At 31.8% G+C, this 15872-nt stretch overlaps 1 protein-coding gene across 1 annotated transcript; it reads left to right on the forward strand.

Moving 5' to 3' along the window:
* Positions 1-56: 56 nt before the first annotated feature.
* LOC139512866 (uncharacterized) lies at positions 57-15493 on the forward strand. The gene is made up of 9 exons (XM_071300804.1): positions 57-168; positions 2866-3046; positions 4934-5093; positions 5549-5671; positions 6617-6778; positions 8023-8193; positions 9460-9720; positions 11177-13435; positions 14904-15493. The coding sequence occupies exons 2-8, from the start codon at positions 2867-2869 to the stop codon at positions 11416-11418; spliced, it is 1299 nt and encodes a 432-aa protein (XP_071156905.1). The 5' UTR covers positions 57-168; position 2866; the 3' UTR covers positions 11419-13435; positions 14904-15493.
* Positions 15494-15872: the final 379 nt, after the last annotated feature.

Consider the following 15872-nt stretch of genomic DNA (forward strand, 5'->3'; position numbering starts at 1 on the left):
TTTTTTTTATATCAGTTGCATTGGAATGACTTTGAAAGCCGGGTTAAAATTTTAGAAGCGTAGTAATTTTTGAGAAAAGAGAACTTCCGACATCTTTGTTTACTTCCTGTGAAATTAGATAGCGCCAAATTACATTAATTCGCTAATTGAAAGCTGTTAGGGTGCGACGTAAGTATCAGTTGTGGTAAAGGAATGCATTTCACTACGTTAAGTAATGCTTAATTGGCCTTGTTAAAAATTAAATGTAAAGTCGTGGCAGTGCCGGTCATTCGAGTGACTCATCGATCAGTCTGGACTTTTTTAGTTTTTATTTTAAACCGGGCTTTGTTTTCGTCCGAGTTCAGGGGCACATATCATTCATGTTGTGGACTGTAAAATGTGCAAGTCGTTTGCACACTTAAACACATTTACTATTAAATCTCATACATCAATCACATGTGTCGTCATATTTTTTTCTCTGGTAGCAAAAAATGAGACGTTTGGGCCATGTTTAGTCCAACTAATTATGACGTCTGGCAAGGCTATTTTTTTTTTTTTTCTGGATGAGCATCACTGATGAGTCTTATGTAGATGACATGCGCGTCTGGCGTACTAAATTATAATCCTGGTACCTTTGATAACTATTTACACCACTTGGTCGATGCCACTGCTGGTGGACGTTTCGTCCCAGAGGGTATCACCAGCCCAGTAGTCAACACTTCGGTGTTGACATGAAATTGATGAATATCAATAATGTGGTCATTTTTTTTTTTTTTTTTTTTTTTTTTTATAAATTTCTGTTAACAATAGTTTAAATTTTTCGAAAAACTAAGGATTTTCTTAGCCGTATTTGGCACAACTTTTTGGAATTTTGGATCCTCAATGCTCTTCAACTTTGTAATTGTTTGGCTTTATAAATATTTTGATATGAGCCTCACTGATGAGTCTTATGTAGACGAAACGCGCATCTGGCGTACTCATTTATAATCCTGGTACCTTTGATAACTATTATCTTTTTAAAAAATACTTCTACATGTTGTATAAACTATGTTTTATTATTTTATAAGTTGAAAATATAACCCTTCCGTAGCAGAGGGGGCATTGAGTGGGACACAATTGAAACTGTTTCATTAAAATGATTATCTCATTAATAAAATTAAACTATAGTTCAGTTGACACAAAAGTAAACAGGATAGAAATGCATGGGATGGAATTAATTTCTACAAGTTTTAAAACTTCACATTCACGTCCTTTAAATTTTATTCACAGTAATCCACGTTAAAATATTTGTTTTCAATTATAAAATGAAAGGCCATATATACATGTATGACAGGGCTTTCCAAAGTAGCCGGTAGACGGCGGATCTCCGCCATTTGTGGTGTCTTCAAGTGCCGGCAACTTCACTGGCAAAAATATAAATTCTAAAAGTATCTTTTTCAAATGTTTACAGACAGCTGAGAGACGTATTGTCACAAAGTTGCGGTCACGATAAGGCCGAGAGAAAAAAATCTGAGTTTCCGGTAACCCGACAGACCCTAAAATTTTTATTGGATCTTCAAAAAAAAAAAATGGTATCAACCGACCCTGTTTTTGACACAGGCTTCTGTTAATTGACATAACAATTTATCTACATGTACATGTAACTTGCTTCTACTGGCACAGAAAGTCAGTAAAACATTTTATTCATGTCAAAAGGTATTCCAATTAGATTAAAATCCAAGATATTTGCACAGCAGGTGCTTCAAAAACATTGCAAATGGCTGACTTCTAATATGTCTAATTACGAATCCGGACTTGGAAAAACCATAATAATTTTCCGGATTTTGTTTACAATGTCAAAAAAAAAAAAAAAATCTGACCTACCGACCGTATTTTTCAAAATGATGTTACCAGAAACACAGATTTTTTTTTAGGCCTAAACAAGGATGAAAAGTCAGTGTCTACCTACATGTAGGGCTAAATATAGCTTTTGGTTGGTTGTCTATTGAAAGTCAGAATGCATCGTTTCTTTTCAAAGATAACAAGAGAGACATTACGGTGGTCATTGAAGGATAACAATAGAGATGTTCCGATGGTCATTAACTCTCTGGTTTTGGCTTTAAGATCAGATAGGATGACAATCTTATGTTATGGAATAATATCAGTCAAATAAAAGAAAGTGTAGTAGATCAATTTGTTCAGAATCTGGAAAACTGTGTCTTTTGAAGTTCATTTAGTGTTCAGAGAATCAAGGTCAAAAACCAAAGTAGAATATTGCCAACTCGACCACAAATAAATAACATTTCCCAATGATTTATGTATCTGACTTATTGAACAGTTTACAAAAAAAGAGAAAATCAGAGGATATATCAATTTTCTGTCAATGCTTGAGAATTAATTGTACGGTTTAAATACGGGTAACAGTCTTTGGAGAAAAAAAGGGGGTTATTTGTTTACAAATGCATGCAGTTATGCAAAATAAAAAAAAAAATAAAAAAAAAACTATTTACATAAAAAAAAAAAGAAACTCCTATTTTAAGCATATAAGGTAAAGAAAAAAAGAAGAAAAAAAACCTATTTCCATAAAAAAAAACTTCTTTGAGATTTTTTTTCTTCTTTCATTTAATACATAAAATAAATGGTCATTTGATAGATGAAATTAGGTGTCAGGAGATTGCGAGAATGCAGAATTTTGCTCTATTTATGCCAGAGCTTCTGGGGGCCTTGAGCGGCCCCTAGACCCCCTGTCTGCTTACAGCTTGGTGGGCGTCTTGCTTTGCTGAATGCATGTTACAGCCACCTATAATTTTAATTTAGCCTTCGCCTCAAATTTCAAGGGAAAGCCCTGGTATGATATTAAAAAAAAGACTGACCAAATTAAATGTGATATTGATTTTATAATTATAGAATGACAGGCCGTGTAATAATTGTGACAGGAGCTAACACTGGTATTGGTTATGCTGCAGCACAGAACCTATGTGAGGGTGGTAATGATGTCATACTAGCCTGTAGGAATGAAGAGAAAGGGAAAGCGGCTGTAGAACAAATACTCAAGAAGCATCCTAATGCCTTGGCAACATTTATGCAGGTTAGTTCATGACATTCATGTGTTATAGGACTTTCTGAAAACTCACTTCTCAAAGTCTGAATCTAATTTAAAATTACATCAAATAATACAAATATTTGCCTTTTTTGTAAGTATACTGGCCATGGTATACATACTGGTTCTCTGCAGTGCCGAGCAAAAGTGATATTGAGAAAGAAAACAATTTACAATCATTTCCATCTTTAGCCCAACAAGTATGTTGGAAGACAATTAATAAATTTTATATTTATATAAACCAAATGTTATCTGAAATCAACAAGGATTAAAATCCACTACCAGTTTGAGTGTGTCATATTCCAAAGCCTGACAGTTTACTATGACCTTTGACTGTAATGATACAAACACCTTGCCTGATTGGTAGCCATAAAAATTTTGTACCATAGAACTTAGGTTGAACAAACTTAGTATGCTGGTACATCATGGAATGGGGGAGAGGGGACCTGAAACTGACACCTGTGATAGTACATGTACAAATGTACAGCATTGTTTGAATTATGTTTGGTGCATAAGTTTTGTACTGTAGCACTTATATTGAAAAAAAATTAGAATGCAGAAGTATTAACTTGACCTTGACATTAAACTTTAATTTCTAAATTTACAGTATACAAACATCAGACTTAGCTTCAGTATAATTCTTTCAGATTGACCATTCAGTAACCATGGTCCATTCTAACACTGAGGCAATGATTATATAAAATGTAAAGCTGAAACCCAAAATCTCAAAATTTCCTCAATTCAGAATTTCACAGAAGCAACTACAGTCAAACCTGATTAAACCGGACCCTGAATAAACCGGTTTCCTGTCCATTCCGGCCGAAAATAAAAGTCCCATATTTTTTCATTCAAAGTCTTTGTTAAAATACCCTTTGTAAACCGGACCCTGTGTATTCCGAATTCCGGTCTTATTATGAAGTCCCAACACTCTTAATTACATTAATTATTACCTGTCAAAACCGGTTTGTCTAATTAATTTCAATGATCGATATGCAATCAAAACATATTTGTTGATACAATATAACTGTTCGTGATAATCAATTAGTCAGATGTCAAACTGTGAACCTACAATCGTATAGTAGTGAGCTGTATTATTTATTAAAACATTATAAACGTGTCAATTAAACGAAAAGACACACCGAATATATATCTCGGATTGAACTTACGTTTTAACTTGGATAAACAAATTAAAATCGCGAAGTAAAAAGTTCACATCGTAATTTCGAAATCCTTGGTTCCTTGTTGTGAACCCCTAAACAAATGACCTTGATAATGAAAAACACCCGGATAACAACAATCAATGGATATTGTACACTGTACGACAACGTTTCGAAAGTGATGACATTACGTTTGAAAATATTCTGGCTTTTTAATCGGCCATTCCAACATTTCAAATTATTGATCATGGGAGTAAATCGAAACTCTCGTCTTACAATCCAAACAACGCGAGCATTATGATGCAAATGCAAACAATGAAAAACGAAGTGAAAGTATTTTAATTTATCAGATGTAATTTACAATCAGAGAGAATTTTTTCATGCACAATGTCGGACGTCACAAGTCATTAACTTCCGGTCAAAACAGAAACCTGAATAAACCGGCTCACTGTCCAAACCGGCCCTTTTTCATGGTCCCGTAGCCGGCCGGATTATACAGGTTTTACTGTAATATGAATGTACAGAGGGTATTAGTCCAGGTATGTGGACAGCTCTAATTGTGGAGTTTAACTGACTTTCTGAAAAGGGCTACACAATGTACATTTATTTAAAAATAAAATGCACTATGAACTTCAGTTAGATAAGATTCTAGTAAAGAGATTGGATTATAAAGTTAAACCAAGGTAAAGCTGCATTATAAATGTTGTTTTCTTTCCAGCTGGACTTGGCCGACATGGCATCTATTAGGAAGTTTGTAGAGGATTTTCATGAAACTGGGAAGAAATTAAATGTTCTAATCAACAATGCTGGAGTCTACATGCTTCAGAAACAATGGACTAAAGATAACTTTGAGATGACTGTTGGTACAAATCATCTGGGTAAGTGACACTTCATTTCAGGATTAGATTTTCCACCTCCCATTGATGGATCTTTAATATTTAACTTTCTTATCAACCTGGTTTAGCTTTGTTGGTTATCATAGTCATTTTATTGTATATTTCTGCATTGCTGAAAGACAACTTAATGCCATAATATAAAGATATTAACATTTGGACACTCAAGTGATACAAACTATGTAAAAAAATTATCACTTGAATGGCAATCTATTGCACAATTGGTACAAGGCCAATTTGGATTTAAACTAAGAAGGGCATTTTAAGGCATTATATTAAGTGCTTTTAATTTGGCTTAACAATGGAGATTTTGAGTATTAGCATTTAGCTTTTTGTGAGTGGGTTTCAATCCTATTTGTCATATGCATGCTGCAGTGAATTCAAAGAACAAAACATGTAAAGTATAACCTTATGTTGACCTTGGAAGTTATTTTTTACAGGGCCATTTTTACTGACCCATTTGTTGCTTGATGATCTAAAGAAAACAGCCAGTGAAGCAGGAGAAGCTAGGATAATCAATGTCACTTCTTCTCTCCATGACAGAGCATTAAAAATCAGGAAAGGTTAGTTACAGTCTGTGCCAGTTCATTCGATTATTGATATTTGAGCATCAAAGATCAGATTTTAAAAAAATAAGAAGGTCAGTAATTATATAAAATGCTAGTCAATTCCGGACATTATTATACTGTATACGTGCTTCTGTCTGTCTGGCATTTTATTTATTCATTGAATAATAATTAAAAAAAATTGTTGCACTACTTCAAGGATACAGGGGCAAGGACTTTATATAATTTATCATATGCCTGGTTGTCCTGACAAGCAGACAAGTAGAACCATTATTTTAGTTGTTTTGTGACCATGAATTATAATACAACTTATGTGCTTGCAGTTCGGATGTTAAAATGCAACCATAAACCAGATATACAAATTTCATGACAGTTTCACACTCAAAAACATTTGAACAATGGTCCAAAAACTATATGATATTGATTGAAAAAAACTCTGACCCAGCTATCTATTTTGGGGTCTGAATAAATGTGTCAAATAGGGCAACTATATTTTTGTGTATTGGATGATTGTTAGGCGTCATGTCAGTTTCATCTGACCTTGATCTCATTTTCATGGTTTATCTGTCAAAGTTAAGTTTTTATGGTTAAGATATTTTTTAAATAATATTAAAGTTAGTCAACTGTATTTGGTGTATGAAATGATTATAAGACACACATGTCACTCAGTCTGTCAGATTTCGTCTGACTGAACTTATTTTCCAGTTAAAAGTCATTTCTTATAAGATACTATTAGCAAAAGGTCAACAATATTTGGAGCCTGGAATGATTGTAATGTGTACATTTATATGACCTTGACCTTATTGTTATGGTTCGTTGGTTAATGGTAAGTTTTGGTAGATCAACTTTTTTGTTCTATGGAGTGATTGCATGGTGTACATGTCTGTCTGTCTGGCTTCATTTATAATCATCTGACCTTGATAAATTGATGTCATATTTCAGCACCTGAAATGTTGTCAACAGAAGACTTTTTCCTTGACAAGGAAGGGGCTTATACTCCTGAGCAAAGCTACAGAAATTCCAAACTTTGTAATGTGTTGATGACACAAAGTTTGTCTAAACAACTTGATGGCACAGGGGTTACTTGTAACTGTGTTTGTCCAGGTAAGAACACTTTTAAAACATATCAGCACACAATGTTAAATTTCAAATCAATTTTATTTTAAAGGGCACTAGCTGTCAAATTCATGGTCACCGGTTTTACTCAAAATCTCATATTTTATTTATTACAATGTAAAACATTTATCCAAACTATCAAAAGTGTGAAATAAACAGTTTACAGAGCATAGGGTCAATTATATGTAGTTTTGTTTTGGTGTGTATTTTAGTCGACTCCATCTAATTAAATATCGAGTTGACCTCAGATGACCATATAAGCGATGTAAACATAAATATACTAATGATTAGATATAAATAGATTTAAGACGACACATGCAGTTGGATTTTTACAGGTCTGTTTAATTTTATTTTATAGATTAAAAATTTACGTTTCTAGTCGTTTTTACATTCAAATAATACATCTAATAAAATTTTTTAATAGATCGAATCAGTCATCAAATGATTTACCTTTTTTTTCACTTTCAATGTCGACATTCCTTTTCTTTAAATAAACAGTACACGTACAAAGCATGTGTTGTCCATCTCTAGTTAAGGGGTTGAATTGAAGTTCACATGAATACGGATTTAATGAGGTCGACTTATGAACTTGCAAGTGAATAATTCATTATCAATATTATTTAGCTTAATTTGACAGAATTGAACCATTTTGGCTGCTAAAAGCGAATTATTATTTCACTATTTCACTTCTATTATTGATTGAACAAAAACAAATTACACTTTAGATTTTTATACATCTCGTAGCTAGTGCACCTTTAATAAAAAAAAATGTACTTGGTCTATCAAAAAATGTGAAAATTGGTAAGATACACAGATTTCATTCAACAACAAAAAAATCAATGAATATAATAAATAAATTTAAAAAAAATGCATGTATGTAGAGTAAAAAAAAAGTGGGTACAGGTAATTCAAAAATATTAATATAGCATTCAGTTTTAGTAACTTGATATTTCATATAGTTTATGCTACACTGGAGTAACAAATATAAAACTTGCATGATTAAGTTTGACTACTGGCATACTACATCAACGATGATGCTTAGAGTAAAGGTTTACCGGTAAACAATTTTTGTAATCAGTTCATTTTGTTGAGGCTTTTCCACCTATTATTTTTTTTATTTTTTGCAGTAATGAATTTCCATTATGTGTCATGCATGTGCTTGATCTTAAATAAAAAAAACTGATAGATGTTAAAAAAAAAGACGCAAAGCAATTGTTTTTCTCACTTTCTAGGAATGGTGAAGGACACAGAACTCATGAGACAAGCTGGGGCTGTTAAAAGGTTTTTCCTGAAGTATTTTGCTAACACTTTAATGAAGTTGAGAATAAGATCTATTCCAGCTCATTCTTTGGAGGAAGGTGGCAGATGTTTGGTAGATTTGTCTATCAACGAAGAACAAAAAGGTAAGTTAAGTAAGGGCTACCCAAACTTATAGATATTTCAAATTTATCTGTCGTGTTTAATAAGAACATGAATTGTGAGATCAAGATTTATCCCAAAAGTGGTCAGAGACCACAATTATTTCGTAGTGCATTTCTTTTAGAACATAAATGAAAATTAAAAAAATCCCACCTGCTCTTTCTCAATGAAATTTTTAGTGTGTTGTACTACTTTTGGGACAAATTATATTAAAGTTATAGAAAACTTTATCGACTCTTAACTCAAAATATGGACAATTTTATGTGAAGGGGGTCTTGAAATCTTCTGACAGCTTCCTAAGTGCTAATTTTTAACCTTTTTCAGCTGGACCAAATCACTACTTTCCTTTAAAATTCTGGACCCAAATTTTTTTCAATACAAAATTTATTTATTATACTAGTAGTTATTACTTTATGATATGGTACAAAAATCACCCCAAAAAATGGATTCAGTTTGGCCCCAGATGGTTTAATATGTTTACATCATTGAAAAAAGCTCCAAATTATCTCCCTTTGTTGCAAAAAATGCCATATTTTAGCATTAAAATTGAAATATCTTTTTCACTCAGTGGTGACCTATATTTATTATTGTTATCATATGAGCTGTACATATACTTAATAATTGTATAATTTAAGCAGTTTCTGTAATTTAGTTCTTTTTATTTCGATATTTATACCTCTTTCTCCTATTAGTTCAACAGAAAAAAAGGACATTACAGAAATGTATGCTTCTTTCTGAGGCAGATTGTGAGCTGGAATGAACGGTGACCCCATATATAATTAAGTTCATTTATAAAAAAATATAGCGAAATCTTATATTAGAAAAAAAGTTTGATGTATACCCGCAAGCCCCCTTAACTAGCACAGATTCTTCGTTCTAACTATTGTGCATCTGAAAGATTAATTCATTTAATTTTTTTTGGGGGGGAGGCTGTTCACATAAATAAATTTCTACCTTTTTTTGTCTGTGTAATAATAAGCAACACATAGATAACATCTGTAGTCTTGCAATGATATGGTTAAACTACAGAGTTAATGTGTCACTTTGTCAATATGAAAATTCTTTGAAGAGCTTGACAGAATTCATGAAACTAAAACAGATTATTTTTTACAGAATATAAAATTGTGCTCCAGCTTTTTGGATTTTGGATGATTATCCTGTACCGTACCGTACCATGGCCTTTCAACTTTAGCCATTTCTGGTTCTTTCATTTCTACTTAAGAATTGACCTTTAATTTTCCATTGTACAGGTGTGACTGGGAAGTTTTTCAGTAACTTTGAAGAGAAGAAGTCTTCAGATGACTCTTTGGATGAGGAGCTACAGAAGAATGTATATGAGTTAAGTGCTCGTTACTGTCACCTCGAAGGTTATGAACCCTTAGATGCCCCTGCTCCACCACCCCAAGAAGAGAAACCTAAAAGTAAGAGGAAGTCCAAGAAAGCCAAAGCAGTTGATGAGACAGAGATTGAGGACAAAGGTGGAGAAAAGAAAGACGGAGAAGAGAAAAAAGGTTAGTTCTAGTATCAATTCCCTTGTATATATGTTAAAAGTCCAAGTCTAATCTAGTACCAATTTATTTACTCTACCTTTTTGTGGGAAATCCACATACATAAAGAGCAGTATTACACTATTAACTTGTTAGCAGGGTACAGGAAACACATTATTAACCGGATTTTTGTGACAAAAATGTCGGTTATTGATTTGGGGATGTACGGCGGGCGGGCGGGCGGCAATCAAATGTTGTCCGTGCATTAACTCATGAACCGTTCAACCAAAGCTTTTAAAATTTTAATATGTTATTACTGACAACTATACGAAGGTCAAGTTAATAATGGCGATTTTGACTTTTACCGTTCAGGAGTTATGGTTCTTGAAAGATTGAAAAATGGAGTTGTCCGTGCATTTACGCATGAACTGTTCTACCAAAGCTTCCCAAATTTTAATATGTTGTTTCTTATGAAAGAATGGAGGTCAAGTTCAATAATGACGATTTTGACTTTTACCGTTCAGGAGTTATGGTTCATGAAAGATTGAAAAATGGAGTTTCCAGTCCTGTCCGTGCATTTATGCATGAACTGTTCTACCAAAGCTTCCGAAATTTTAATATGCTGTTACTGATGACAAAATGGAGGTCAAGTTCAATAATGACGATTTTGACTTTTACCGTTCAGGAGTTATGGTTCTTGAAAGATTGAAAAATGGTTTTTCCCGTCGTGTCCGTGCATTTTCTCATGAACCATTTAACCAAAGCTTTTGAAATTTTAATATGTTGTTACTGATGACAAAATAGAGGTCAAGTTCAATAATGACGATTTTGACTTTTACCATTCAGGAGTTATGGTTCTTGAAAGATCGTAAAATGGCGTTTCCATTCAGGTTGTTGCATTTACTCATGAACCATTCAATCTAAGCTTTTCAAATTTTAATATGTTGATACTGATGACAAAATGGAGGTCAAGTTCAATAATGACGATTTTGACTTTTACCATTCAGGAGTTATGGTTCTTGAAAGATCGTAAAATGGCGTTTCCATTCAGGTTGTTGCATTTACTCATGAACCATTCAATCTAAGCTTTTCAAATTTTAATATGTTGATACTGATGACAAAATGGAGGTCAAATTTGATATTGACGATTTTCACTTTCACCATTCATCAGTAATGGTTCTTGTGATATTGCCAGGACACAAATAAATGTTAATAAATCCGGTTTGCTGTCGTTGTGACAGCCTCTTGTTTCATATTTATATGAAGTGACAGTTGTATTATTCAGCTGAGTTTAACTATTTTCTGACTGAACAGGACATGTATGGAAACTTGTAAAAACTTCCATGACAACCTCTTTTTTGTTGATACTTTATTTCAATACGTGTTTTGAATATTTTCAAATGAGGCAAAACTTATTACGGCTGTCTGATTATATTAAATAGTTATTTAGAATCAACAATCAATCCATGTTTACTTATAGATGCGTTAAACACATCAGATGGTATACAGTTTGCTGATGCAGATACTTCTAAACTAGAAGAAGGAAAGAAAGATTTAGAAGAGAAAACTGGAGAAAAGGTTGAAACAACAGAAGATGAACCAAAAGTTGATGAAAAAGGAGATGCTGACAAACCCAAAGAATTGGAGCCAGAAGATAAAGAAATAAAGAAAACAGATGATGCTGTTGTCATAGAGACCCAGGCAGAGGTTACTGCACAGTAAGACAGTTGTTGCCATAGCTACGGTTGCCAGTGCTAGGGCAGTGTTACTATGTTGTTACTGACATATACAATGCAATTTATGTTATTTGCCACTGCTGTGACTTTGTAATATTATCAATTGAGTAATATGTATTCATTTTAAATTGTCATTTAATTATGCTGTTTACTTTTAGTATGTCTTAGGTTTCCATATTAAAGAAAAATAGATGGTTGCTAACCTTTCACAAGTTATACAAGGAGGTGCAATTAATAGTTTTTAAGAGGAAAGGGAGGAGGTGTAAAAATATAAGACAACAATAGTTTACCACCTGAATCCTTACATTTGATGGCAGTTTAGGTAAAACAGGTGCATTCAAATGCCTTCTCCCGAATTATAGCAAAGAACAATTCATAGCCAGTTTCTTGTTATCACTATTATATAAAGACATACCTTAAAAGATACAAAAACAGAGCCAGTAAATGTTGCTTTTGGAAAGTTGTATTTTTTGTTGCTTAATATATTGTGCGCCATTGTTAATATTTTAAATTTTAACCTTAATATTAAACACAAAAGATTTGTAAGGTGATTTTTAGTTCACTGTCAAAGACCTTTTAAAAAATGTATTTCGAAAAAAGGAAAAGACACTGGGTCAAAATAGATGGTTGACATCTTTAGAATTAATGTAATGTGTTATGTTTTTTATCAAATATGGTCAAAACACAATACCCATCTAATGATCGAACTAAAAATCAAATGATGAGTTGAAACAAACCTGAATTTAGATATGAAAGTGCCTGGAAGCTAAGAAAAACAAGTTTTATTTTTTTATATTATTATAGAATGAAATATTACTGATGAAAAGGAGTATGTATCTCAATTTTTTATATGGTATTTAATTTATACAAATTTATTTTCTAATGAAATGATGTTTTATTTAGTTACATATTATTTTAATGTGGCATTATGTTTTATGTATATGCATATTTTTTTTGGTTTTTATTCCCTTTACTTAACACGTTCATGAACAGGGTATATTTAATTATTCATCCTTTACCTCTATATAACATCACCCCTTTATCAAGATTCATTTTAATAAATAATCCAAATCTAAATTTGAGAATGGACTAGTCTGAATTTTTTCTTGCTGCAGAATAGCACAGTTCATTGCTATGGAGAATAGAAAGTATAAAATGTTTTTTGGCTTTTAAGATGCAAAGGTTCAGCGTCAAGTTTAATAAACAATTTGTTGGAAGAAACTATATAGAATGGACTATAAGTACTATTCATAGGTATTCATCACTTTTACAATGCAGCCTCACCCAATCCAAAACCAAAAAGAATGTTTTACATTTAAGTTATACCAATTATTCATATAAACTACAAGCATTTATTATACCAATTATTCATATAAACTACAAGCATTTATTATACCAATTATTCATATAAACTTCAAGCATCTTATTAAAAATTGCTTATTTACTGGCATTATCATTTTTATCATCTTTTATAAACCTTACATTTCATACATTTCATATAACCAATCAAATTATTTTATTGTTGTATACTATATTTTTTTATATAACAAAGTGTTCAATTTATTTTAATTTACGCATAATTTTATTTAAGGTGCTGAACACAACTATTTTACTGTATCTAAAACATGTTTTGTTTATTGTAAACTGTATTATGATGTTTTGCCATATTTAAGTTTTATACATAAAAAGACCTGTTTCATTGTATTATTCAATTCTATTAATTGCTTGCCCGTTATAATTCAAATTATATCAAATTTAGTTGCAATATATGCTTATGTGTTCACTATGTTTAATTTGTATTCTAGTCAAGGATAACGAAAAATTAAAACAAGAATCAATATAATTTATCAACATGTCCCTATACAATTTCAATTATCTACCAGAACTCCATTTAAATAATAGAAATTAAATTTACAGTAATAATTTATCTAGTAATAAAATCATGTTTGCTTTTTACAATGCATTATGGAGAGTTTTAAACATTAATATTCTGATGTAGTTTTGTTTTTGGGGAAAGACGGCTTCAAGCCGTCAATCCCCTATGGGGTTGACCAGAGTGACACTCCCTCACATCATTCATTTTGTTTTTATACATGTTATAGTGTGGGAAAACCCCCAACAAATCTTACTTAGATTGAAGAGAAGGAGACCCAGAAATGAATAGTTTGACTTTAAACACTTTTTTACACATTTCCCTTCTGTTTCTCACGAAATTATCGTATCTTGAACTCTCCTTAACACTATTTACGTTTATTTAACAATCCGGAAAAATTAGTATGACGAGATATTCTAAATATATCCAACCTACATTGTATTTTATAGTGACGTCATTCTTGGAAGAAGCAGGGATATCCTTCACCAGTTCACTGGTTATTTAAATCATTCTTAGAGATCGTGCACTAATCACAAATTTGTATTTGTTAAATCTAAACATAATATTGTTTACTGTAGATGATTTAAACATCAACATGCAATACTTTAATTTGTAGGTCAACAACTTTCAAAATAAACAAAGATCGTGGGGTTACATGACACAGGGGAAAGAAACGATTTTATTACTTTTTTCGGGTCTCACTAATTAGAGACAAGAAGCGTCAAAAAGCGACAAGAAGCGTCAAGAAGACTATTTAGCGAAAAAAAAACATATTCTTCTTGTTGCTTCTTGTCGCTAAAATTCTTTTTGTTGTTAATTAGTTAGACCACTTGTTTCTGTAAAAATTCTGAGAATCTTCCTCCAATTCAAGAGCACCTCAATTGATGAGTAATTATCCACTAAAATAAAAGTTAAAGTATTTAAACACTTCAAATGTGACATTTCATTGGATTAGTAGTCTTCTATTAAAACTAAATTTTTGTGTACCTACATAATCATTGTAATGGTAAAAAAAAAATAAAAAAATTAACATATTTATATTTACAAATATTTCAAAATTATGATTTGGAACCAAGCTTCACACAGTTTACATCACTCATATTGTTTTTTTTTATTAGTACCTGTTTCCCTGTGATGAGAGTTGTAACTAAGAACTTTAACAATGGAAATTTAAAACTGAATAGATTTTTCAGTCCACACTTTCTAAAGAAAAAACTTTAAAATCCAAGAGTACTGTCACAAAAAATGGAAAATGGCCCTAGCCTGCAGTTCAGTGGTACACAATCAAGATTTCAAAAAATATTGTAGTTGTTGTGAAATGACAGAATTCAGTTGAGTTTTAGATAATTATAGCTATCAACTTTAATCAAATGTTTAGATTTAGAAGATGCAGATCACTTCCATTGGTCCAAATTGAATCCTAAACTAAGGAAATGAAATTACATAAACAACAATTGATTTCAATATTGTCAACCTTTCTACATGTTCTAGCGGTTCTCTTTTTCATTCTTCATATGTAAACTATCAAAAGATACCCCCCTTTCCAAAAACATAATAAAATAGAAACAAGGGCCGTCTTTCCCCTCAGAGCTATTCAGCTCTTTGATTGTTTTTTTTGTACTGCAATCAATTTTGTAATAATAGATGCCAGTATTTTGTATACCATGCTAGCATTTAAGTTTTGTAAAGGGCTTTTATTTATTGTATAATGTACAACTTGATGCCATATAATGGATCTGCTTTTGTAATATTGTAGTCTGTATGAGGAAGCAAACATGACATTGTAGGAGAAAAGAAAATTGTTAGGTGTATTATAAAGACACTGCTTGCTTGATAACAATCAGGAATTTTAAATTCTAAATAGAATAAAAAGAAAGTGAAATATTGAATTGTAGTACTCTAAAAATGTTAGAAATTGACATTTGGATTTTCATACATTTCTCCCTAGTGTTCTGATTTGTATGTCTACCTGCAACAAACAGTGATTAGTTCTACATAATGGGATGTTGATATTAATACTGCATAAAATGTTTCTAAGTATGTTTTAACTGACAGGTTGTTTATCAAGTATTATTGAGATTAAGAAGGTTGTAGAAAGTGCTCACATTGATAGATGATAATATGTAGGACATGGTAAAGGGTTGTATCAGTGTTCTTTGTAAAGTGACAATAAAATGTTTTAAACCTTGCATGACTTAATATAATTACCTGCCATATACTGTAAATTCAGAATTTATTGTGATGTAAAAAATGCACCAGGGTTAAATATTTGAAATTTTAATATGAATTAAACAAGATTTTTCTCAAATTCGCAAAAATTAAAATCGCATTTTACCTCTTTTAAAAATGACAAAATCGCAATATTAAATGCACGCAATATTTTCTGAATTTATGGTATCCCCACAGTAGAAACTAGTTTGAGACAGTCTGATCTAAAGGTAGATTTTGGTTTCAAAGCAATATCTTTCAAGAAATTACACCACTTTTAAATACTTATGTTTGATAATGGCTCATCAGGTGATGGCGATTTTTTAGTACCAGTTCGTGGGTCTCATCAGCAAGGAGTA

Source organism: Mytilus edulis, chromosome 2 (assembly GCF_963676685.1).
Source record: "Mytilus edulis chromosome 2, xbMytEdul2.2, whole genome shotgun sequence".
Lineage (NCBI taxonomy): Eukaryota > Metazoa > Mollusca > Bivalvia > Mytilida > Mytilidae > Mytilus > Mytilus edulis.

Coding starts and splice junctions, on each gene's coding strand:
- LOC139512866 (XM_071300804.1), top strand. CDS start 2,867: ATGACAGGCCGTGTAATAATTGTGACAGGAGCTAACACTGGTATTGGT. Junction 8,194..9,459: donor TATCAACGAAGAACAAAAAG/GTAAGTTAAGTA, acceptor TCCATTGTACAG/GTGTGACTGGGAAGTTTTTC. Junction 9,721..11,176: donor AGACGGAGAAGAGAAAAAAG/GTTAGTTCTAGT, acceptor GTTTACTTATAG/ATGCGTTAAACACATCAGAT.